The 25,695-nt window shown below is 46.5% G+C and overlaps 1 protein-coding gene across 1 annotated transcript in view; it reads left to right on the top strand.

The window, feature by feature from the left end:
- Window positions 1–25,695, top strand: part of LOC115466380 (zinc finger protein 675-like) — a 182,614-nt gene that overhangs the window by 6,753 nt on the left and 150,166 nt on the right. Inside the window, exons 6-7 of the mRNA XM_030197577.1 lie at window positions 7,382–7,508; window positions 14,415–14,507. Of these exons, the coding sequence (XP_030053437.1) occupies window positions 7,382–7,508; window positions 14,415–14,507 (220 nt within the window). The remainder of the gene's footprint in view (window positions 1–7,381; window positions 7,509–14,414; window positions 14,508–25,695) is intronic.

Genomic DNA, 25,695 nt, shown 5'->3' with positions numbered 1-25,695 from the left:
TCTTTCAACATAAATCGGAAGATGGACGTCCTTCTCCCAAGGACATCCAAATCGGTATAATCGAAGCTCGATTTAGGACGTCTTCAACTGCTTTCCATCGCAAGGACGTCCAAAGTTCAAGGGGGCGTGTCGGAGGCGTAGCGAAGGCAGGACTTGGGCGTCCCTGACGAACACTTGGACGACTTTACCTGGTTGTGTTTTTCTTACGACCAAGGCACAAAAAGGTGCCTGAAGTGGCCAGATGACCTCCTCTTACTTCCCCAGTGGTCACTAACCCCCTCCCACCCTCAAAAAACATCTTTCAAAATATGTCCTGCCAGCCTCTATTCCAGCCTCAGATGTCATACTCAGATCCATCACAGCAGTATGCAGGTCCCTGGAGCAGTTTTAGTGGGTGCAGTGCATCAGACAGGCAGACCCAGCCCCCCTCCCCCCACCTTTTACGTTTGTGGAGGAAACGAGACCTCCAAAACCCACCACAACAAACCCACTATACCCACATCTAGGGCTATGGTAGTGGTGTACAGTTGGGGGGAGTGGGTTTTGGGGGGGGAGGTTTGGCGGACTCAGCATACAAGGTAAGGGAGCTATGTACCTGGGAGCAATTTATGAAGTCTACTGCAGTGCCCCCTAGGGTGCGAGGTTGGTGTCCTGGCATGTCAGGGGGACCAGTGCACTACCAATGCTGGCTCCTCCCATGACCAAATGGCTTGCATTTGGTCATTTCTGAGATGGACGTTCTTGGTTTCGAAAATATCTGAAAATCAGAAACGACCAAGTCTAGGGACGACCAAATTTCTGGATTTGGACGTCCCTGACTGTATTATCGAAACAAAAAATGGACGTCCATCTTGTTTCCAAAATATGGATTTCCCCACCCCTGGATGGGGACGTTTTGCGAGGATGTCCAAATAAAAACTTGGTCGTCCCTTTCGAAAATGCCCCTCATTGTGTTCTATTTTTTTTATTTTTACTTTTCGTCTTTGATTTGTGTTCTTTATTTTATTTTTTTCATTTCTTCTGTCTCTTATTCTCCCCCTGCCTAACCCATGTTTCTCTCTCTTTCCTTCATCTTCTTTAGTACCTATTGAGGGGCATAATCGAACGAAAGCGTCTATCTCCATGGGCGTTTATCTCCGAGAACGGGTCCGTGAAGGGGCGGACCGAACCGTATTTTCGAAAAAAAATAGACACCCATGTTTTATTCGACAATGTGTGAGCTGGGCGTTTTTGCTTTTCAGCGATAACGGAAAATGAAAGCGCCCAGCTCAAAAACGAATAAATCCAAGGCATTTGTTCGTGGGAGGGGCCAGGATTCGTAGTGCACTGGTCCCCCTCACATGCCAGGACACCAACCGGGCACCCTAGGGGGCACTTTTACAAAAACAAGAAAAAAGGTAAAAGAGCTCCCAGGTGCATAACACCCTTCCCTTGTGTGTTGAGCCCCCCAAATCCCCCTCAAAACCCACTGCCCACAAGTCTACACCATTACTATAGCCCTAAGGGGTGAAGGGGGGCACCTACATGTGGGTACAGTGGGTTTGGGGGGGTTGGACGACTAAGCATTAAGCAGCACAATTGTAACAGGTAGGGGGGGATGGGCCTGGGTCCACCTGCCTGACGTCCACTGCACCCCTTAACAACTGCTCCAGGGACCTGCATACTGCTGCCTGGGAGGAGGGTATGACATTTGAGGGTGAAAATAAAAAGTTGTGAAACATCATTTTTTTCTGGTGGGAGGGGGTTAGTGACCACTGGGGGAGTCAGGGGAGGTCATCCCCGATTCCCTCTGGTGGTAATCTGGTCATTTAGGGCACTTTTTGGGGCCTTATTCGTGAAAAAACAGGGTCCAGGAAAAGTGCCCTAAATTCTAGCTACAAACGCATTCTTATTTTCCATTATCGCCGAAAGGCGCCCATCTCTGTTCGGGTGATAACCACGCCCCAGTTCCGCCTTCACTACGCCTCCGACACGCCCCCGTCAACTTTGTCCGCATCCGCGACGGAGTGCAGTTGAAAGCGTCCAAGTTCGGCTTTCGATTATACCGCTTTATTCTTTTTTGTGAGATAAACGTCCATCTCCCGATTTAGGTCGGAACTTGGGCGTTTTTCTCGTTCGATTATAAGCTGGATTGTCTTTCATCCTTTATGAATTGTTATAATCTTCCCTCTATCTCTCACTATTTATGACTTCTCTCTATCCACTTTGCAATCTGTTTCCTGCTTAATTTTTATCCTGTTTCACCCAATTTGCTCTTTAATATATAGTTCTACCACCATCCAGTTTAATCCACTGTCACGATGATATAATTTGGACCCTGCTATCAGAGTGTTCCATTGGTTATCTTCCTTCCACAGATCAGGAGCCCTGTGGTGATATCAGCGCACTGGTTTGCCATGTGCTGAGACCTTCTTTTACTACTGCCCTCGCTGCTCCACCCCCAAAAAATAATCTGGCCTGGAAATGGTGTGCCCGACGATAGAGCCAGATTGCCATACGCCATTGCCCCAGTAGCCTTACCGTGGCATAATAAAAGGGCCCTAAGTGCAATATACTCTAACTCTCCCGTCTTATTTTTCAGGCTTCTAGGATTTGTATGCAGACATTTCAAAGTGTGTTTTTTGTCCGTACTGTATTTACAACTTGCTTAGTAGTTGACAGGGATAGTTAGCAGTGTTCACTTTCCATCTGCTCTTCCCTTGAAGGCATCTGGTTTACCTCTGCCTTTGTTTCAATTTCCCTATCGAGGTGCCCTTACTTCCCTGTTCTGATAGTATCCTTTAAAGATAACTAATCTCAGTCCATCTGCTCCTGAGCAATTGTCAGCTTTCCTTTCCCCCATATTCTAGTTTAAAAGTTGTTGTATCTCCTTTTAAACAGCCTGATTTTGCCCTGGTTAAGGTGCAGCATCTTTTTGGAACATGCTTCCCCTTCCCCACATCTAAATCCTTCCCTGTACCATTGTTTCACCCACACATTGAAACTCTGGAGCTCTGCCTATCTCTTGGGTCCTGCATGTTGAACAGGGAATATTTCTGAGAATGTTACTGTGGAGCTTCTGGATTTCAGCTTTCTATCTAAATTTGACTTCCAGGACTTCCCTCACACACTTTTCTATGTTTTTGGTACCCACAGGTACCAAGACAGCTGGCTCCTCCCCATCACTGTTTAAAATCTTATCTAGGTGATGTGTGAGATCTGCTTCCTTCACTCCTTCACGCCATCCTTTCCCTTCCCTCCCTAGCAGAAGCTCCTGAAGACATATCCTCAGTGCAAGATCCTGGCTATTGGATCATTTCTGCCTCACCAAAGTGATGTTTTCCTTTTTAGATGATCTCGCTACCAAGATAGTACAGAGGCTGCTAAACTAGAGATGGGACTTCTCTACTATGTCCATGTTTGGTCTCCTCTATATACCTCTGTGTCTGCTTCAGTGCTTCCAAATCTGGTACTCTAGCCTTGACAAATCAGCCTCATTCTTTAAGAACCAGGAGCTCTTTGCACTGAGTACACACATGTGAACTCTCACCAGCTGGGAGATAAGCAAACATGGGTGTTATCCAGTCTTTTGAATTAAGTGCCACATCTTACTGCTAGATTGCTGCCTGCATCTCAATATTGGTGAATTGTTTAGTTATTCAAACATGCTAAGAGAGTACGAATACCTAAAGTAATATAAGGGCATTAAGATTATTTGGTATATTTTATGCTTTTATGTTGTGTTTTTCTCACTGAACTGCAAATTAATTGTTGTATAGGGTGAATCATTTGCTGACGAACATAGCCTGTGGTGACAAATCTCCCCCTTTTCTGCCATCTCTGTCCTTCCTGAACAGATTTAAGACTGGTAATAGCAACAATACACTCACTCACACACTTAGACTCTCTCCCCCTGACACTCAAAAGCATTGAACTGGCCAGGATCAGCACCTGGCCAGATAAATGCCCAATAACCGGCTATCTGTAAATTTTCAGTGGGACGTGGCCGGCCATGACTTGCTGAAAGTTAGCAGCTAGCCGCTACTCATTTGCCCTCCTCCTCCCCTGCTCCTCTTTACCCTGTAATTTTTTTTTTTTTGTTACATTTGTACCCCGCGCTTTCCCACTCATGGCAGGCTCAATGCGGCTTACATGGGGCAATGGAGGGTTAAGTGACTTGCCCAGAGTCACAAGGAGCTGCCTGTGCCTGAGGTGGGAATCAAACTCAGTTCCTCAGTTCCCCAGGACCAAAGTCCACCACCCTAACCACTAGGCCACTCCTCCACCCCCTTGCCTGTAATGTCTTGTCTGTCTTTCTTACCTAGATTGTAAGCTCTTTGAGCAGGGACTGTCTCTCTATGTCAAATGTTCAGCGCTGCGTGCGTCTGGTAGCGCTATATAAATGCTATTATTATTAGTAGTAGTAGTTGGTTATTTCGCACAATATTTATTTATTGGGATATTAATTTATATAGCTTTCTGGCAGCCATATTTGGCCACGTGAATAGCTGGAATATCTTTGACAGGTTTCAACTAAACTGGTCAGCACTGAATATCGGCCAGTTAAGTCGAAACTAGCTAAAAATAAACTGGATATTCAATGCCAATCACAGTGGTTTAGTATTGGGGGGGGGGGGGGGTCTCGGGGGGTTCTGTGTTTTCTTCTATATTATTTGACATCTATTTGTCCTCTTTATGTGATCTTTTGTGACAGAATATTGTTTGTCAGTTTTTTTTATTATCAACTGCACTTTTTTCTAAGTCTCCTGGTTCTCATCAGTCACAGATAGTTGAGCATTTTAGCGAGATTTCAGCACAGTGTGGTCAGAATGGCCTAAAAGACTGAGATGATGGTGGTACCTACTGATCAGCTGTGCTCTTCTCTGCATTTTTGTCTTTACCCTCCTTTCTTGAACCTATTCCAATTCAGAATCAAATCTGTTATCTAGGAATAGTTCTAGACTCTGCTGATATTTTGGCCACAGGTTTTGTTATGTATTTTTTTTTTTTACTTTGCTGCTTCATCTTTAGTATGTCAGATGATTTTTTATGTTGACTGAATTGCTGATTTTTACTTAAATTTGATTATTGTAATATTGTATATTTAGGTTTGCCTGACATAGAGCAGTAGGATCCCTTTCCAAAACAGATTCTAAGTGACTGGGATCCGTTATACAATACTGGCTTAACCTGAGATCGGCACGACTCACATTTAGATGCTCAATGTTACCAGCCATAGAGCTGGCGTAAGTGCAGACACCTAGATGAGATTTTCTATAAGTCACATGCTTAGTCCTGTCTGTTGCTGTGTTGATCCCTTGCAAGTACACGCTATGTAATTTGGTATTTGCAGAATAGCTGTCACGTCTGTGGCCGTGACCACCCTCAGCCTTACCTTCTTTCTGGGGGTCAGCAGCTCTGCTGGCTTCTGTCTGTGTTTGTGTTCGTCTTTTCTCTGTCCTGGTATGCTGGCTGCTTCCAGCATGAATCTGATTGCTTCACTAGACCTCACCTGTGTTTGGCTATGTCTCTCTAGGGAGCCAGCATCTAAGATGGCTGCCACCGGCTCTGTGCCAGCTTCCAAGATGGCTCCTGCTTGTCTTTCCTGTGGGCTCACTTCCTATGTGTGTCAAGCCTCTCTTTGGGGTCAGTGTACTTCCTGCTTCTGTCCTACTGCTGGTGACTCATCTGTGAGAGCCTTCATAAGGAAGTGCGGTGCTTGAAGTCAGGGCCTTTGCATAAGTGTTATGCTCTTAGGCCAGGTCAGGTTAGTAAAGTGTCTGCTGCACTACTGCTTAGCCTCTCTCTGGGTTCTAGCCCAGTTTCTTTCTGTGTCTGTGTCTCTGTTGTCCTTCCATGGGGGGTCTTCCCTGCCACTGTCTGTCTGTGGACTGTGGGTCCTTCCTGGCTTACCCTGTGTTTGGGGTGAAGCCTCTGCTCCAGGCTTACCCTGTGTTTGGGGTGAAGTCTCTGCTCCAGGCTTACCCTGTGTTTGGGGTGAAGCCTCTGCTCCAGGCTTACCCTGTGTTGGGGTGAAGCCTATGTTCCTGGCTTACCCTGGGTTGGGGTGAAGCTTTTGTCTGGGTTTGTTCTCTGTTTGTATGCGAAGCCTCAGCCTTTGTGAGTTCCCCAGTCAGTGTGTGGAACGGCTGTGGCTTCAGACCCTTGGCCTGTTCTTCCTGATTACTCTGTTTGCTGTGCTGCCTGCCCAAGATCCTTGGCCTGTTATTCCTGGTTTGCTCTCTTTACCCTGAACCCTGCCTTGCCTAGCCTGTGTGCCTACCCTGCTTGTATATCCTGAGGGTATATCCTGAATCCTGTATCTGTCTGGCTAGTATGTTTTCCTGGGTGATTATTCCTGTATCCTGTCTCCACCTAGCTAGAGGGTTTACCCTGTGGGTATTCCCGGATCCCTGTTCTGCCTAGTGTGTTGCTGCCCTAGTCCTTGCTCCTGCTAGCTTCTGTACGCCTTGTGTTCCTTGGTCTGTCTTCTGGGTCTTGCTAGTGGCTGTGCAGCAGCACACTGTCTGAGTCTAGTTCCGTGCCCTGTCGCCCTCGTGTATCCCAGACCCAGGGTGGGTCCTCTGGATCTTCAGTTCCTGCTTTATCCTGCAAGTCCTACCGGCCGCCTGCACTTCGGAGCTCAACTCCGGAGGAACGGTGGCTAGGTGCAGGTGAAGCTGTTCCTGTCTCATCTGTTCTAGTTGCCTGCCTTGTACTACTCCAGTCCAGAGTTCCAGTACTGCTCTTCTGTGTTTCCAGTCCCAAGATGGTCTTGCCTGCCGCTGCCGCTCCTTGGCAGTGGCCCAAGGGCTCACGAACTCCAGTCCTGCTGCGAGGACCTGACAGAATGCCAAGGCCCTCGAGAACGCAACAATAGCGCTTAGGCTCCCTGCTAGCAGTTATGCAGGTACCAGGACACATACACGCTGAAATGTTAGTATTCTAGGCATTTACATATGCAGCATCTAGTTTATAGCTTTTCCCATTTAACGCGTAGTTCTTCCATTCTGAGAGAGTCTCATTGGACACCAGTAAAATGTCGCACATAACTTAAACGTCTTCCTTGTGGAAACCTTCGTTCTTCTTGGCAGTGCTGTGGGTTATAAAACTTCCATGACACAGTGTGTGTTTTTATTATGACGTACACAACTTGAACAGTTTACTCTTGAAGTTGCGGTATGTGTAGCATTATTTGATGTTTTGAAAAAAGATAAAGACTTGGCTATTCTCTTCTACTTTCCCATTTTTATTTTGAAAGATCTTTTGTTTCTGTTATTGTTTCTTTATATGTGAACTATTACATATGTTTCTTGTAAACCATCTAGAATTATGTTGATAGGTGTATGTTTAAAGAAATAAAATGAAACTCTGACATAGGGTGTCCTGTTTGCTGTTCTAGGCATTGGTCACATTCAAGGATGTCACTGGTTATTTCTTGGACGTGGACTGGGACATACTGGGAGAAAGGCAGAAAGAGCTGTACAAGAAGGTCATCAAGGAGATTCATGACATCCTCATGTCACGAGGTAAATATGTTTCTCTGTCATCTACCACACAAGTGCATCATCATAATAATAATAATAAAACTTTATTTATAACCCGCTATATCTTTAAAAGTCTAAGCGGGGAACAAATCACATACAAATTATAAAAAAACAAAGCAATAAAAGTTATTTCATTATACAACAACCTATACAAAAAACTCTACAATTCAAACATACAGCAGATTAAAATTTATATGGTATTAAAATAATTTATACATCAGGGGAACGAAAAGCTTGAAGAAATAAGTGAGTTTTCAATGCTTATTTAAACTAGTCCACATTTTGTATTGAATGAAGTTCAATGGGTAAAGCATTCCATAATTTCGGACCTTTGATGTAGAGAATGGACGATCTACATTCTTCTAAATAAACCTGATGAAGGCATGTCAAGTAGCTGTTTCTGAGATGATGTTAGAGAGCCAGTAGGTCGATAATATCTTAGAGTGGCACTAAGAGTTGGTGAAATATTACCATTCGATATTTTGAAAACTAGCAATGAAATTTTAAATTCAATGCGAAATTTTACAGGGAGCCAATGCAGTGATTTCAAAATTGGAGTAACATGATCATAACGAGAGCCTCCTTTAATCATTAGGGCTATAGCGTTCTGAGCTACTTCTACGTGTAGTGCCTTTAGCGTGTTACCGGTAATCCCCATTAGCAAACCATTACAGTAACCTAACAGTGGACAAACTACAGACTGAACAATTTTACGAAAAGTTTCGACAAAAACCAGTGATCTAATACACCGTACAATTCTTAATTTATAAAATACCTTTGCTATTATGTTTCCAACCTGGTTTTTCATAGATAATGTAGTGTCAAGTTGCACCCCCAAATTTCTATTCCATAGCATCCCGCAGATCAATCTAGAGACTTGTGAGTTATGTCCCCCTACCAGCAGGTGGAGATAGAGAGAACACCAGAGGCTTGCTATATGTGGTCATGTGCAGCCAACAACACCTCAGTATTCTCTCTATCTAGCAGGTGGATGGTCATATCTGTGCAGCTGTGGGTGGATCTGGCTCCTAGTACTCTCTGAGGATCTGGTTGAGCCTGGACTGGGGTTGAGGCCCGAACTGGGCATGTGGGGTGCACACCTGATGATGCCAGGTCTTTCCTTCTCTCCACCCAACCCCCCCCTCCCCCCCACTGCTGGTGTCTGTTACTAGAATCCAGCTGGCTGTCTCTCCTGCCTCCTTAATAAAAAACCAGCCTTGAGTTAAGCTGAGTGTTTTTCTGTGCTGTGGAGGACTTCTCTCTAGAACAGTAGTTCGGTGAGGGGGAGGGAGAGGGACCATGCTTCGGCGTTCTGCATTATGTCGGTGCCTTTATAGGCTGCGAAACGCTGTTCCCGGTGTGAGAGCCGGAGAGCAGCGTCGGGGGAATGCGAGTCTTGTTTGCGCCGAACCGCGTTAGATACGGAGCGCGCTTTAACTCCTCCGGGCAAGGCTGACGGCGGGTCAGCATCAGGTGCTAGTTTAGCAGGAAGCTACAGGCCCGTAGTGATGTGCGTGCTGGCGGGCGCCATTTTATTCAGTGTTCCTGCGCTCGGACAGCATGGCGCTGGACAGTTTTTCGGCAGCTCCCTCTTCGGGCTGTGAAGAGCTTTCAGGCACTTCAGACGCGGTGAGTGCCTCTGTACCTGAGCCGTTTTCGCCAGAATTTGTTGTGCTAATGCACAAGGCCTTGCTTTTAAAGCACGCTGGGGGTCCATTAGCCTCTTCTTTGCCCTCTCAGGCTGACCCCCACCCCCACCTTGCCTTCTCTCAATCTTTTTTGACCAAGCGGCCTAGATTGGAGTTTATGGAGTTGGAGGAGGTTTCAGATGGGGAGGAAGATCACTGTCCTGGGGGTTCTTCCTCTGGATCCGAGGAATTCATGGAAGACTCATATCAGCCAGAGAAGGGGGTTGGCCCTACTGCAGCACGTTTGTTCCAGAGGGAGGAACTTCCTGTTTTGATTATCTGGGCATTAGAAATTTTGAATATTTTTTTCTCCAGACTTGTCGGCGGTGTCTCCTCATCCTTCTCCTTCCATAATGTTTGGCACTAAGTGCCATTCTAGGTCTTTTCATATTCATGAGGCCATGAAAATTCTTATTTGAGCTCAATGGGACACACCTGATAGTGGCCTCAAGGTGTCACGGGCTATGGGACGGCTTTACCCACTCCCAGCGGTGGATTCGTTAATTACGACGGTTACCAAGAAGACCACTCTTCCAGTGGAGGGTGGCACAGCCCCTAAGGATCCTCAGGATAGGAAGCTGGAATCTTCACTGAAGTTATTTTTCGAAGTGGCAGTCCTTTGTCTGCAAGCATCAGTGTGTGGATCCTATGCAGCTCGGGCATGCCTGTTGTGGGTCCAGAAAGCGTCCTCAACAGAAGAGCTGGTTAATTTTTTACCGGCTCCGGAGTCCGGCCTCATTTACTAGGCAGATTTGCTTTATGATCTTCTGAGGGCTTCCGCCATTGGATATGGCTGCGACATTGGGCAGCAGATGTGGTGTCTAAATCCCGCCTGGTAAAATTGCCCTTCTGGGGGAAGTTGTTATTCGGAGAGGAATTGGCAAACATCATGAAAGACCTGGGGGTCTCCAAGGGTCAGCGGCTTCCAGAAGATAAGCCTAGATCCTTGAGGCCTATTGTTCCGCGGTCTCGCTTTAGAGACACTAGGTGTTATTTGCCAGGCTGGGTTGGTGCATTCCAAAAGCCTCGTTTCTTTCCGAAGCCCCAACCCTTTCGTGAAGACCGACATCCTCCCGCCTCAGGCTCGCGAGCTCAGCCAGCGGCAAGAGCTTCCCAATGATGGGGCCCTGGTCCATCCCCTGCCGGTTATAGGGGGCCGTTTGTCCCTCTTCCTGGGGGAATGGGCCAGGGTAACTTCCGACGAATGAGTCTTGGAGGTCATCCGAAATGGTTTCAAACTGGAGTTTGCTCATCTTCTGTCAGATTGCTTTCTCGAGTCCCCATGCAAGTCACCCAAACAGAACTATTACATCCAGTTGACAAATTCTCTTTGCTCAAACCCTCGTCTTCTCTTTGCCACATTGAACTCTCTCCTCAAAGTGCCTTCACCTCCAACCCCCCCCCCCCCCCTTCACTTTCCCCCCAGACTCTGGCTGAGTTCTTTCATGATAAGGTTCACAAGATTAAACTTGAATTCTCAACCAGGTCACCTACACCTCTCCTTCCCTTAGTCCACTCTCTCAACCCTCCAACCCCTGCCTCCTTTTCTTCCTTTTCTGAAATCACTGAAGAGTAAACTACACATCTTCTTTCCTCCTCGAAACTAACTACCTGTTCCTCTGATCCTATTCCCACCCATCTACTTAACACTATCTCTCCTACTGTCATCCCGTTTATCTGTCATATCCTCAATCTTTCACTGTCCACTGCGACTGTTCCTGATGCCTTCAAACATGCCAAAGTCATACCACTCCTTAAAAAGCCTTCATTGGACCCTACCTGTCCTTCCAACTATCGCCCCCATCTCCCTCCTCCCTTTCCTATCCAAGATACTTGAAACGTGCTGTTCACCGCCATTGCCTTGACTTTCTTTCATTTCAAGCTATTCTTGATCAACTTCAATCTGGCTTTCGCCCCCTTCATTCAACTGAAACAGCGCTTGCTAAAGTCTCCAATGATCTGTTCCTGGCCAGATCCAAAGGTCTCTATTCTATCCTCATCCTTCTCGATCTGTCTGCTGCTTTTGACACTGTTGATCACAGCCTGCTCCTTGATACACTGTCCTCACTTGGATTTCAGGGGTCTGTTCTTTCCTGGATTTCTTCTTACCTCTCCCAGTGTACCTTTAGTGTATACTCTAGTGGGTCCTCTTCTACTTCTATCCCACTGTCAGTTGGTGTACCTCAGGGATCTGTCCTGGGACCTCTTCTTTTCTCCATCTATACTTCTTCCCTTGGTACTCGCTGATGACTCCCAGATCTACCTCTCCACACCAGAAATCTCAGCCGAAATCCAGGCCAAAGTATCAGCCTGCCTGTCTGACATTGCTGCCCGGACGTCTCAGCGCCATCTGAAACTAAACATGACCAAGACTGAGCTTCTTATCTTTCCCCCTAAACCAACCGCTCCTCCTCCCCCATTCTCTATTTATGTGGATAACACTCTCATCCTTCCTGTCTCATCAGCTCGTAACCTTGGGGTCATCTTCGACTCCTCCCTCTCCTTCTCGGCACATATTCAACAGACTGCTAAAACCTGTCATTTCTTTCTCTATAATATCACCAAAATTCGCCCTTTCCTTTCTGAGCACACTACCAGTGTAATGGTATGAGTTTAATTGTCAGAATTTTTGAAATGTGTAGCAGAATTATTGATTTTGCTGGATCAGATACCAATATAAAAATACAGCTTTAAAGACTTATTGAGACAGAAGCAGATCAACTAGCCTGGCTTTCATCTCCCCCCCACCCTTCCTCCCTCTGGAACAAAAGGCTATTCAAAAACAAATACAGGGACTGTTTCAAAAGGTTTTAAACTTCCTCTCCCCCTCCCACCTCAAGGACTGATAACCAAAGCTTGGCTGGGTGGGTACTTGAAGGCTCATCAAGACATCTCCGAAGAACAAGAGATCAAAAACACCAAAAGACAGAAAGGCTGGAGAGGTGTGAATCCAGCTATTGAAGACAATAGGACTCAGAGGAAATCATAAACAAGAGGCCATTTGCTTGCTAAACGATTTGCTGGCTACCTCAGACAACAGACACCAGCACATCTGCAGAATAAAGACTTACATTCATTAAAAGCTGAAGCACCTGTTCTTAAATATCATATTAAGAACTGTAACCTTTTCGTGTAACACCAGAACCTCATTCACACTCTTATCACCTCTCACTTAGACTATTGCAACTTGCTTCTCACAGGTCTCCCACTTAGCCATCTCTCTCCTCTTCAATCTGTTCAAAATTCTGCTGCATAACTAATATTCTGCCAGTGTCGTTATGCTCATATTAGCCCTCTCCTCAAGTCACTTCACTGGCTTCCTATCCGTTTCCGCATACAGTTCAAACTCCTCTTATTGACCTATAAGTGCATTCACTCTGCAGCTCCTCAGTACCTCTCCACTCTCATCTCTCCCTACATTCCTCCCAGGGAACTGCATTCACTGGGTAAATCTCTCTTATCTGCACCCTTCTCCTCCACTGCTAACTCCAGACTCCGTTCCTTTTATCTTGCTGCACCTTATGCCTATAATAGACTTCCTGAGCCGGTATGTCAAGCTCCATCTCTGACCGTCTTCAAATCTCAGCTAAAAGCCCACCTTTTTGATGCTGCTTTTAACTTCTAACCTTGTTCAGAACCCTTATTTTATCATCCTCACTTTAAAATTCCCTTATCTCTTGTTTGTCCTGTTTGTCCTAATTAGATTGTAAGCTCTGTCGAGCAGGGACTGTCTCTTCATGTTCAAGTGTACATCACTGCGTACATCTAGTAGAGCTATAGAAATGATAAGTAGTAGTAGTAGTAATCCGACAAACCTTGGACAACTTCAACTCGGGGCGGTTCGGCTGGTTCCGCAGTTAGAGCTTGGGCAGGGCCGTTATTCCATATACTTTGTGGTTCCCATAAAGGTAGGCTCGCACTGGCCAGTCTTGGATCTCAAAAAGGTAAACAAGGCGCTCCAAGTACGTCACTTCCGCATGGAAGCCCTCCACTCCGTTATTGCAGTGGTTCAGCCAAGAGAGTTTTTGACCGCCCTCGATCTCAAGGAGGCTTGCCTTCATATTCCCATTTGGCCTCCTCAGGTAAGGACTAATTTTTCCATCTGATGGACAATAGGGATATTAGCAGAGTCAATGTTAAAAATCTTAGGACAATTTACCCCTTTTGTACCAGAGAGGAAAAGTATCTGAGTTTTTGAAATGTTCAAACGATTTCCTTCCATCCATTGCAATATTTTTGAAAGGTAAAATCTCAATTTAACAAAAGTATCTTCAAACGAGTTCTCGACAGGCAGTACAAACTGTATGTCATCAGCATTCAACTTGTATTACACCCCCAAACATCTCAACAATGTACATAAAGGTAAAAGAAAAAGATTAAATAACACCGCTGAAAGACAGGAGCCTGGTGGAACACCTGTCAAACAGAGAGACTCCGATTTTTCTGTTCCTTCGAACACACAGAACTTCCTATCTTTCAAAAAAGATTTAAACCAGCCTCTTCCCTCCTGTCCACTCGAACTGTCGTCTCTATGGTCGCCACTGCTGCAGTCTGCAGCCATCTCCGGAGCGGACACGACCAAAGCAACCACTGTGGCACGTGGAGCAGAGAGACCGCCGCCGAAACCACAGAAGGAAGCGTGCAGTGATCCTGATCCCTGGAACGTTGCTGACAACCATTCGCTGTAGCAAAATGCAATCTCCTTACTTTTTGTAACTAGATACCATGTGCACCTGAAATTTAGATCCTGGCTTCTGATGCTATCCCATATGCAATAGGAGCCTCTGAAAGACCTCACTGCTACAGATCTGCAAAAGATGCTGCTCTGTGCTGTAAGATTTCATCTGAGACTTCTGTATAAGATCATCACATATCAGCTGCACTCTAGTCAAATATAATGTACAACATGCAACCCCTCCAAATGGTAACCAGAAGATTGGCACCTTCAATGCCTCCACCTAGGAGAGCTATGAAGAGAAATTTCTGTACCAGAAAACCTCTATGTCTTAATCAAGTGTCAGGCCACTGCTGCCTCTTCTCTCCAAGTTTTCTCACACAAATACATATGTCTTAAGATATCTATACACACACCTCCGTGCACACATCACACACTGCTCCATCAAAACGTGAAGCGGAGGGAACCTCCTGAGGGATTCTATAAATACAATTTCAAAGTAATTTTCCTACTTCTTATCAACAGGCTATTCAATTGTTAATCCGGATGTTATATTCAAGATTAAAAAGGAAGATGAGAAATATTTCACTCAACAATTTGAGTGGGAGGGAAAAGAAAATCTAAATGACTCCACCAACTGTAAGTAAATGTTTTGGATTTAATGAGCTTTGCATTTTTAGATCACGGGAGATTGGTCATTAACATCAAACATTTGGACATGTTTCCTGATTTAGTATTTTCAGATACTTGTTGAATCCTTGTAAATTTGTTTTCTCATCACAGACCTTCCAGTTGTAACATCTGTGTTATCACTGAGTATTAAGCAAGAGGAAGATCTGCCCTTCATGGAAAATCCTGAATCACAGGTGTCTGAACAGACTTACCCTTCTGTAACAAGTAAGTCTAAAATTCCTCTTGCACATCTTTAGTAAGGTCAGCCGAGACCATTCGGGAATTCAGCGCTGGCGGAATAAAAGTCTGTCTTCTCCTCTTCTCCTTCCACTGTCTATTTCCCTACTTTGGACAGATTAAACTTCCTGTGGAAATGGAGGAGGCACGGATAGAGGTGGGTATCCCAGGGGTGGGATCAGGTCTGCAAAACCCTTCATCCTAGAGTGTTTTGGGGTTCAGAAATCTGTACTGTTGAAAGGGCTGCTGGAGGTGGAGAGGCTTCAGCATTGTTGTGGAGGGACATGTCTGATGAACATGGTTCAGTTTGACTTAGTCATGGACATTTTGTGTTGCTGATAGGTTAATGTGCAAATCACAGTATATAATGCAGTTTATCGTAATGATGTCATTCCCAGTTCCAAAATGACGGCCACAGTCTCCTGCAACAGTCTCACGAGGCTGCCACGGGAAGTTGCGACTGCCATTTCTAACTTTGTTTATTAATTTTCTAGCAAAATAACTGACAGCATCGCTTAACAGAAAAAAATTAAGAATAAGTGTACGTTTTGTTACACAACAAAGTGCCACTCCCAATAATGAAAAACTAAAAATAGATCCTCCCCATCCCTTATCTCTCCCCTTCCCCTTACTCCCCTCTCCAAAACTCAGATTGTCCTTCCAACTGGAGGAATCGCCCCACATTTGATATTTGCATTTATTAGATTTTAAGGTAGTCAGTCTATAACGTTTGCATATAATATACAGTCTGTTTTGGCATGGCCCGTATATGCCAATGTGAGGCAATAAACAGTCGAGTTGCTGTAAAAGACCAATAGCATTAATTTATCCATAACTCCTGTTATCCCTTCCACTCTCCCACTTAGTAGAGCATTTTCCATAATACTCGGTATATGAGTCTCGAGTAACTATTGCCCATATGCAAATACCTCCTTCCATAATTTCTGGACCTTAGGACATTCCCACCAGACGTGAGTATATGTTGCCCTCCGACTACACCCTCTCCAACATAAACCATCCCCTTTCCTCATAATGGCTTTCAGTCTAGATAGAGAGTAATGCCATCTCACCAGTACCTTAAGACTGTTCTCAATAATCTGAGCTGCATTTGACAATTTGAGATCACATTGAGACATTTCTCCATTCCTCCTCAGCTAACTCTCTAGATCCCTCTCCCATGCCCCCCGTTGGCTACCCTTCCATTTATCGAAGGTGTTGAGCAGCTGATAAACAAAAGATATATAACCCCTACCAACTTGTTCACCCACTAAAGTTTCAAAAGCTGATTTAAGGCCTCCACCTCTTGCTATGGTTCTACCTGACTGAAATGTTTATCTTGAAGGTAAAGGAATAATATCTCTAGCTACCAGTTGATAATGAACTTGTAACATTCCAAAATGTAGAATTTGGTCATCTCCTATAAATTGACCAAAATAGAGAAGACCATGTCTTTCCCATCTTTGAAACATGCTCGGGTACATACTTATTCATATGTCTCATGTCTTATTCTTCAATAAATGGGGTGTGTCTTGAACCATAGCTTCATAGTGGTCCTTGTAAACGGGTTTTGGACCTCTTGAATGTGTTTGAGCATGCTAGCTGCCCAGGGGAGAAATTTCAGTCGGCAGAGGGACCCCAGTCCGAAAGAATCGACGCTTTGGTACTTCCGTAGCTTTCTTAGGAGTTGCTTTCTGTGTTTCCCCCATGGCCGATTGTGGGTTGGGTATTGCAGTGAATCGATCGACACTCTGGCCTGGTAATCCTAGTGGCGCCACATTGGCCATGTTGGCTGTGGTACGGAGATCTAGTGCATCTGGCGGTGAAGGGTCCACGCCCGTTAGTGGAGTCGGTACTGTTGTTACAGGGTCAGATAGTGATGCCTGACCCCTCTCTGTTCTCGCTTGCAGCTTGACTCTTGAGAGGAACAGGTTGAGGAAGAAAGGTTTTTCTTCCAGATTCATTGACACTATGTTACGGTCGCGTAAACGGTCCACTTCTTTAGCCTATGTCCGTGTGTGGCGGATTTTTGAAGGTTGGTTCCAGGATGTGGATTTACGCCCTTTGTGCGCCTCTATCCCGGAAGTGTTGGTGTTTTAGCAGGATGGTTTGGAAAGGGGTCTTGCTCTGTCATTGTTGAAAGTACAGGTGGCAGCGTTGGCCTGTTTCATAGGTAAGGTTCAGGGGGTGTCCTTAGCTTCTTCTCCGGATGTGGTTCGTTTTCTGCAGGGCGTTAAGCTGATTTGTCCGCCTAGGTGTCCGTTGGTTCCTCCATTTGATTTAAATCTTGTTCTGGAGGCTTTTGTGGGATCTCCCTTTAAACCCGTTGGAGACGTTCAGTTGCAAGAATCTTATTCTGAAGACAGTATTTCTGGTGGCCATTGCGTCTGGGTAAAGGGTTTTGGAACTACAGGCTTTTGTCGTGTAGAGCGCCTTTTTTGGCCTTTTCCAAGGAGAAGGTTTCGCTGAAGCCGGTGCCATCCTTTTTGCCTAAAGTGGTTGCAGACTTTCATGTGAACCAGGTGATTTCTTTGCCGGTCCTTCAGTGATCATTCAGGAGACTTGACTCAATGTCTTTCTAAGCTGGATGTCCGTCGAGCATTGCATGTGTACTTGAAAAGGAATCAGGATTTTCGGGCCTCGGATAGGTTGTTCATCTTGTTTGGAGGACTTAAGAAGGGAGTGGCCGCTTCAAAGGCAATGATTGCCAGATTGTTGAAGGAGGCAATAACCTCAGCCTACTTGCTGAAAGGTCATGATGTCCCATTGGTACTTAAGGCACACTCCACTCGGGGAGTAGCTTCCTCCTGGGCGGAAAGCAGTTTGATTCCTCCGCCGGTCATTTGTAGGGCAGTTGGCTGGTCTTCTCTTCATTCCTTTGTGAAGCACTATAGGCTTGACGTTCAGGCAAGAGAAGATGCTGGCTTGAATCAGTTGTGACCTCTGGTCTTTGGGGGACCTGCCCTTAGTTGCATACTGCTTTAGTACTTCCCAAGCATCTTGACCGGTCTGGAGGGTCGCTGAGGAAAGTGAAATTAGGCCTTACCTGCTAATTTTCTTTTCTGTAGACCCTCCAGACCAGTCAAGAACCCACCCTATTTTCAGTATTCAGTCTTCATTGATATTTCTGCCTTTGTTTGAGGCCAGATTTTTGCTGTGGCTGCAAAGTACTTTGTTTGATACGTTATCTGTCTGTCAGTCGTCAGGTTTCTGGTGCTAGACTGGGGCAGTTCGGAGCGCTAGTTTGCATTCGATCTGCAGAAGCACAGTTGGTTTTGAGAAGAGTTTCCATATATGGGTTCTGTGAGAGGTTCTTTTGTCCTTTCTCTGCTTTGTTATCAGTATACTGACTAGTTGGGGTTCTGCACAGGTTACTTATAGTGTTCAGAGTTTGGTGTTCTCAGTCTCCCAGTGCATAACCCAAGCACCTTGACCAGTCTGGAGGGTCTAGAGGAAAGAAAATTAGCAGATAAGGCCTAATTTCACCATTTGCTTAGCACATTCACCTTATCCGTATCACTCTCCACATAGCTATTCTCAGCGTCTGTGAGTTTTGCAATTCCATTCCTATTCTCCTTTCCCAACTATATCTAAAAAAAAAAAGTCTTTTCACACCTCTCTTTACACCTTTAGCCATTTTTCTTTCACCTGTGCTTTCGCTAGCTGTATTTCCTTCTTCGCTTCTTTGAGTTTAATCCGATAATCTTTTCCGTGATCCTCTCGTTGCGTTCTTTTGTATTTCTTGAACAAAGCCTCTTTTGCTCTTATTTTTTCAGCCATTTGTTTGGAGAACCACATAGGCTTCCTGTTTGCCTTGGTTTTGTTTACTTTCCTTGTGTAAAGGTCGGTTGTCATATTTATAGCAGTTTTCAGTTTGGACCACTGCGCTTCCGCTTCTTCAATTCATACCCATGCCGTTAGCTCCTTCTTCAGATATTCCCCCATTTTATCAAAATCAGTTCGGCCACCTGAAGGGTCTGCCCATCACTTTTAGTCTGTTCCCCTCCCTCTCTACCTATACCCTCTAGCCCCGTCCACCTACTGCTCCTTCCCCCAGTCCCATCCATCTTCTGCTCTGTTCCCTTCCCCACCCATACACCCTAGTCCTATCTCCTGCTCTGTTCCCCTCCCCTCTACCCCTAGCCCCATCTGCCTCCTGCTCCTCCCCCACCCCATCCATTTCTGCAACTTCCTTCCTCCCCCCCACAACAATTCCATCCATTTTCTGCTTTCCAGTATCTCGTGTCTATTTGACTTTTTTCTTTCCACCATCATTTCCCCTGTGTCCCTGTCCCTATTCCCATGTTTAGTATTTGCCTTCTGTATCCCCATTCTCCCCCGTCCCGTTTCTCCCCTTCTTTCATCTGCATTCCCACCCTACCTCTTCTCAACCTCCCTGTGCCCGTTGCAGTGCAGCCTCTTCACTCATTCTCTCTCTCTGTCTTTTACTATGCAGTGTTCTTTCTCTCTCTCTCTGTTTCTGCTCCCTGCAGTAAAGCTGCTGCTTCTCTATATATATATACCCATTGCCATCCAGCCTCTTCTGTCTCTCTCTCTTTCTCTCTTTGTCCCATGCAATGTAGCCTCTTCTCTCCCTCATTCTCTCTCTGTTCCCCCTGCCCTGTAGACTCTTCTCTCTGTCTCTTCTCCTTGTGTCCCTTGCAATGCACCTTTTCCTCTCTTTCTCTTTCTGTGCCCCCTGCTATGTAGCCTTCTCTCTTTCCTTAGCATCCCTCCGGACCGGCCCAGGATTGGACTGATGGGCTGTGCACCCCTACCAGCAGGTGGAGACTGACAAAAAACTCTGACTCTAGAGAGCCAATGAGAGCCCTGGTCATGTGTCCCTAGCCTCAGTATTTTTTCCTTCTCCCAGCAGGTAGGACGTGAGCCCATTAGTCTCTGTCTGTTTGCTATCTAGATCTTTTCTCTGCTTATTGTTTCTTCTGTGCCGGGGGAATTCTGATAGAGGCTTTTTCCCAGGTTAAGCTTTTAGCTTTCAGCCTCTGGGGTGTTACACTCGGGTGCCCCGGGTCCCTCCTCCCCATCTCCCTTCTGTTCAAAAGATTAAAAACAAAAAAAGGGAAGGGCTACCCTTTCAGTACAAAGGTGTTTTTGCCTTTGGGAGAGGCAGCCAGCATTATTATTTAAAAATAAATAAAGAAACAAGAGGAAGTTCTTTCCCCACTGACCTAACGAGCAGGCAGCTCCGTTTAGTTGTTTCTGTGTGGGTTTTCTTTCCTTGATCAGCTGTTACAAAAAAAAAAGGAAACAGACAATTTGTGCTGGTCAGAGTCTATTTCTTTCTTCCTCCCAAGAGCATTCGTTTTTTTTTCTGGGGTATAAGTTGTTCATAGTCGGCAGATCGGGCCATTATTATTGGAAAAAAAAAGGTGCGAACCGCGGAGGCGCTAGCGCGCGCATGCACGCCTCCATCCGCTATGTTGGAGAAGCTAAAGAGGTGTGCTGTCTTTCAGCGTCGGGGGTTAATGCCTCCGGTGCTTGTAAATTTTGCACAGCGCTCGGTTTCCTCGGGTCCTCTTCCTCCGCCGGTTTCAGGGACAGCTTCAGCGCTCGTTCCTGCTTCGCCGTCCCAGGCCCCTGCTTCTAGTTCTGAGGCCTCAGGCGCGCCCCCGGATGCCGGCACCGCGAACTTGCCGTGAACGGCGGCCATTTTGAATTCAGCTTTGTCTGACCCGTCGGTTCCTCGCAAGGCAGCGAATTTAGATGATTCGGACACAGGGGCTCTGGTACATTCTGCAGCCACTCAGGCAGGGGGGTTTCCCCCTGAGTTTGTCCTGCAGATGTACCAGGCCTTTCTGATGCAGAAGGTTAGTCCAGCACCTGGGGTGTCAGGGGAACCTGTCAGATCTGTCCCTTCTGCTAAGAGGCCTAGAGAATGTGATTTGGAATTGGATGCTTTATCGGATCAGGATCAAGAAATGCCCTTTTTATAGGAGGAGGAAGGGCTGGATCAGCATGAGTGGCAGGACCCTTCCTCTTTAGATCCTGACGCTGTGCCTTTGTCCCAAGGGGAAGATCCCTCAGTGGCCAGAGTATTCCATAAGGATGATTTGCAGGAGCTCATTTCTATGGTCTCCACTGCTTTGCATTTTGAGGATCAACTTCCAGTTACGGAAGTTCGTAAGGTTGCTTTGTTGGTTAAAGGTTCTAGAGCTTCCGCTAGAACTTTCCCCATGCATCAGACTTAATATTCGGTAAAACAAAATATGAAAGTGCTAAACCCTTATGAGAAGAGTTACACTGGCTCCCACTTAAAGAACGCATCACGCTCAAAATATGCTCCCTAGTACATAAAATCATCCACGGAGATGCCTCAGCCTATATGTCAGACCTGATAGATCTACCATCCAGGAATGCTAAAAAATCTTCCCACACATTCCTAAATCTTCACTTCCCCAACTGTAAAGGTCTAAAATACAAACTGACGCATGCATCAACCTTTTCATACCTGAGCACACAATTCTGGAACGCGCTGCTGCACAACTTAAAAACGATCTACGAACTAACTAACTTCCGCAAACTACTGAAGACCCATCTCTTTAACAAGGTATACCACAAAGAGCAACAAATGTGAACTCCCCATATACATCCAGAATTGTCTTATAATATCTGATTGCTATACTACTATCATGTTTAATCATTTTAATGTTACCCATGATCCTCCTGCAATACTAAATGTCTATTTTCTTATATATTTCCACTATCCATGATATATTGTAAGCCACATTGAGCCTGCAAAGAGGTGGGAAAATGTGGGATACAAATGTAACAAATAAATAAATAAATAAAAATCAGGATATTTGGGATGTTATTAAAGCTCAATGGGAGGTACCGGATGCTGCTTTTCGGCCAACCAGGTCTATGAATCGCCTTTATCCAGTACCGGAGGCTGATAGAGCTCTTTTTAAGCTTTCGGTGGTTGATGCGGTGGTTTCAGCCATTACTAAATGTAACACGGTCCCCGTAGATGGAGGAACGGCACTGCGGGATGTTCAGGACAGGCGGCTGGATTCTCTTCTAAAGAATAGTTTTGATGTTTCGGCTTTGGCGGTACAGGCGGCCATTTGTGGTTCTTCGGTGGCTAGAGCCTGCTTTCGTTGGGCAGAGAGAGTCCTGGATAGATCTTCAGATGATCTTGAGGCTATAGATGTAGAAGTCGCCAAGATTGAGATGGGCTCTGCTTTTCTAGCCGACGCCCTTTATGATCTGTTGCGAGCATCTTCTAAGTCCTTGGCCTTGGGTGTCGCAGCTCGCCATTCTCTTTGGTTGAAAGGTTGGTCGGCGAATGCGGCCTCCAAGTCTAAGTTGATTCCCTTTTAGGGGTTCCTTCTTGTTTGGTGAAGACTTAGATAAATTGGTTCATTCCCTAGGAGATTCTAAAGTTCCTCGCCTCCCGGAAGATAGGCCTCATCTGTCCAGTCGGGGTGCTTTGTTTGGGCGTGGTAGAATGCGCTCTTTCCATAGATTTCAAACGGATCGGAGTCCTCAGAATCAGAGGTCTCGTTTTTTCAACAGGACTCAGTCCTTTCGGGGTTACCGCAGAGGAGGTAGACTCTCAGGCGCGGGCTTTCGTTCCCCGTTGCGTGCTTCCCAATGAAGGTGCGAGGGCCTCTCCTCTGGTTCCTGTAGGGGCTCGGCTTTCTCAGTTCTATCATAGGTGGGCCCACATTACTTCAGATCAGTGGGTCTTAGAAATTATTCGAGACGGTTATGCCTTAGAATTTGCAAGGCCTATTTCAGACGCCTTTCTGGAGTCCCCCTGTCGCTCTCGTCTCAAAGCGGGGGCAGTTCGGGAGACTCTACAGAGGGTCTTAGATCTTCAAGCCATTTGCCCAGTCCCTCCTTATGAGTACAGGCAAGGCCGGTATTCCATTTACTTTGTGGTTCCCAAGAAGGAAGGTTCCTTTCGTCCTATTTTGGATCTCAAAGCAGTCAATCGCGCTCTGAGTCACAAGTTTTCGTATGGAGACCCTTCGGTCAGTCATCGTGGCAGTTCGCAAAGGAGAGTATTTAACAGCTTTAGATCTGACAGAGGCTTAATTGCATATTCCTATTCATCCGGCTCATCGCAGATTTTTACGCTTTGTGATTCTAGGGCGCCATTACCAGTTTCGCGCTCTGCCCTTCGGTCTCGCAACTGCCCCTCGCACATTTACCAAAGTTATAGTCGTGGTGGCAGCGGCTCTCAGGAAAGAGGGGATCCTCATTCATCCCTACCTCAACGACTGGTTGACAGAGCAGTCGTATCAGGAGAGTTGTCACGTCACAGAACGGGTGATGGCGTTCTTGCAGTCCCTAGGTTGGGTGGTGAATGTAGCCAAGAGTCGCTTGGTTCCATCGTAGTCTCTGGAGTATTTGGGAGTCACTTTCGACACAGCGCAGGGTCAAGTTTTTCTCCTGCAGGCCAGGATTCTAAAGCTCCGGTCTCAGATACTCGGTTTTCTTCACCAGAAGGTTCCGTGTGCTCAAGATTATCTCCAGGTTCTCGGTTCCATGGCGGCCACTATAGAGGTAGTTCCCTGGGCCAGGGCTCACATGAGGTCTCTTCATTGGTCTCTTCTGTCCCGTTGGTCCACTCAGAGGGATTCTCTGCTGATGAAGCTGCCTCTGCGCAACCAGGAACGCAGCTCTCTAGTCTGGTGGCTATGGATGAAGAATCTCACCGCAGGAATGTCACTGGAGTCTCCTCGATGGGTAGCCTTAACAACAGATGCCAGTCTTCGCGGCTGGGGAGCTCATTGTCTAGATAGGTGGACCCAGGGTCTCTGGTCTCCTCTGGAAGCGACTCAGTCCATCAACATTTTAGAGACCAGGGCGATTCGGTTGGCTCTGCAGCACTTCGGCCATCTCCTGGTGGGCAAAGCGGTGCGAGTTCTCTCGGACAACGCCTCGGCAGTGGCCTATATCAACGGCCAGGGGGGAACGAGGTGTCGTCTCTTGTGTCGGGAGGCGGAAAGTCTCATGGCGTGGGCGGAGACTCACCTCACGGCCATATCAGCCTCGCATGTATCAGGAGTAGAGAACGTTCAAGCAGACTTTCTCAGTTGCCACACTCTCGATCCAGGGGAATGGACTCTCAGCAATCGTGCGTTTCAGTTGATAGTGGAGCGCTGGGGCACCCCAGTTCTTGATCTTTTCGCCTCCAGTCTCCACTCATAGGTTCCTCGCTTCTTCAGTCGTCAAAGAGATGCAAGAGCGGTAGGGGTGGATGCCCTCTTACAGCAGTGGCCCTCCGATCTTCTTTACGCGTTTCCTCCATGGCCCCTATTAGGTCGTCTCCTACAGAGGATTGAGGAGCACGGGGAGGGGGCCAGTAATTCTGGTGGCTCCGGACTGGCCTCAACGTCCTTGGTACGCGGATCTTCAGCGTCTGAGGGTGGCGTCTGATCTTCGTCTTCCGGTACACAAGACCTTGCTGGTACAAGGGCCGGTTCCGCATCCAGACCCGGCTCGGTTTTGTCTTATGGCTTGGCTCTTGAACGAGCTCGTTTAGCTAAGAGGGGTTTTTCAGCTCCAGTGATCTCCACCATGCTTCGGTCTCGTCGTCGTTCCACCTCTCTAAGCTGTATTCGCACCTGGAGAATTTTTGAGGCTTGGTGTGTGGATGCTGGGATTGCTCCTTTTCGGGTTTCCGTGGCTCAGATGTTAGATTTCCTACAACGAGGTTTTGATAAAGGGCTGTCTCTTTCTTTCCTTTAGATGCAGGCGGCAGCTCTTTCCTGCTTCAGAGGTCGGATTCGGGGTAAGTCTTTGGCTAGTCTTCCCGATGTAGCCCGTTTCTTAAAAGGGGTTAGTCTTCTGCGTCCACCGGTCAGATCGGTCTTTCCCTCTTGGGATCTTAATCTGGTACTTTCGGCTCTGACGGGCCCTCCGTTTGAGCCATTGCTAGCTTGTTCTTTAAAGGATTTGACGCTTAAGACAGTGTTTCCGGTGGCTATTGCTTCAGCACAGAGGGTCTCGGAGCTGCAAACCTTTTCCTGCAGGTCTCCATTTTTGGAGTTTTCTAAAGAGCGAGTGGTCCTTCGTCCAGTTCCTTCCTTTTTACCTAAGGTGCTCTCTCGTTTTCATCTGTCCCAGTCGTTTTTTCTTCCTGTTCTGGGATCGGCTTCAGGAATGCAGGAGCAGCGGAAGTTGCGTACTTTGGATGTTAAGAGAGTACTTAAGCGATATCTCGCGGTTACTGAGGACTTCCGGCGCTTGGACCGTTTTTTTTCTTCTCTTTGCTGGTCACCGGAAGGGCTTGTCCGCTTCTAAGCCCACATTATCTCGGTGGATTAAGGAGATGATAGCTTCAGCTTATCTGTTGGCGGGTGGTTAAAGCTCATTCTACGCGGGGGCAGGCAGCCTCGTGGGTGGAGTGTTTCTTGGTGCCTCCGGCGGAGATTTGTAAGGCGGCGACTTGGTCTTCTCTGCATTCTTTTTCTAAGCATTACAGGCTTGATGTTCTGTGTCGCCAGGAGGCGGTCTTTGCGTCACGGGTTCTCACAGCGGGCTTGCTGGGGTCCCTCCCGTAGGACTACTGCTTTGTTACATCCCATCAGTCCAATCCTGGGCCGGTCCGGAGGGATGTTAAGGTAGGAGAAATTAGACCTTACCTGCTAATTTGCTTTCCTTTAATCCCTCCGGACCAGCCCAGGTCCCTCCCGTCTTATATTTTTCAGTCTATGTTCAAAGTTACTGTGCACAGATATTCAATACAGAGCTGTTCTGCAAGTTAAACAGTTAAAGAGCTACTTAATGTTCGGCAAGTTAAACAAATATATAAAACTGTACATAATTGGCCTGTGCATAGGTCTATGGAGAGGTCATACCGCTGCTCTGAGGAAGAGTTTGCTGGTGAGCCCTGTTTCACGGCTAAGCCGTTGTTTGCGTACCTTTC

Source organism: Microcaecilia unicolor, chromosome 3 (genome assembly GCF_901765095.1).
Source record: "Microcaecilia unicolor chromosome 3, aMicUni1.1, whole genome shotgun sequence".
Classification (NCBI taxonomy): domain Eukaryota; kingdom Metazoa; phylum Chordata; class Amphibia; order Gymnophiona; family Siphonopidae; genus Microcaecilia; species Microcaecilia unicolor.
This window is presented reverse-complemented; position numbering and strand designations above follow the sequence as displayed.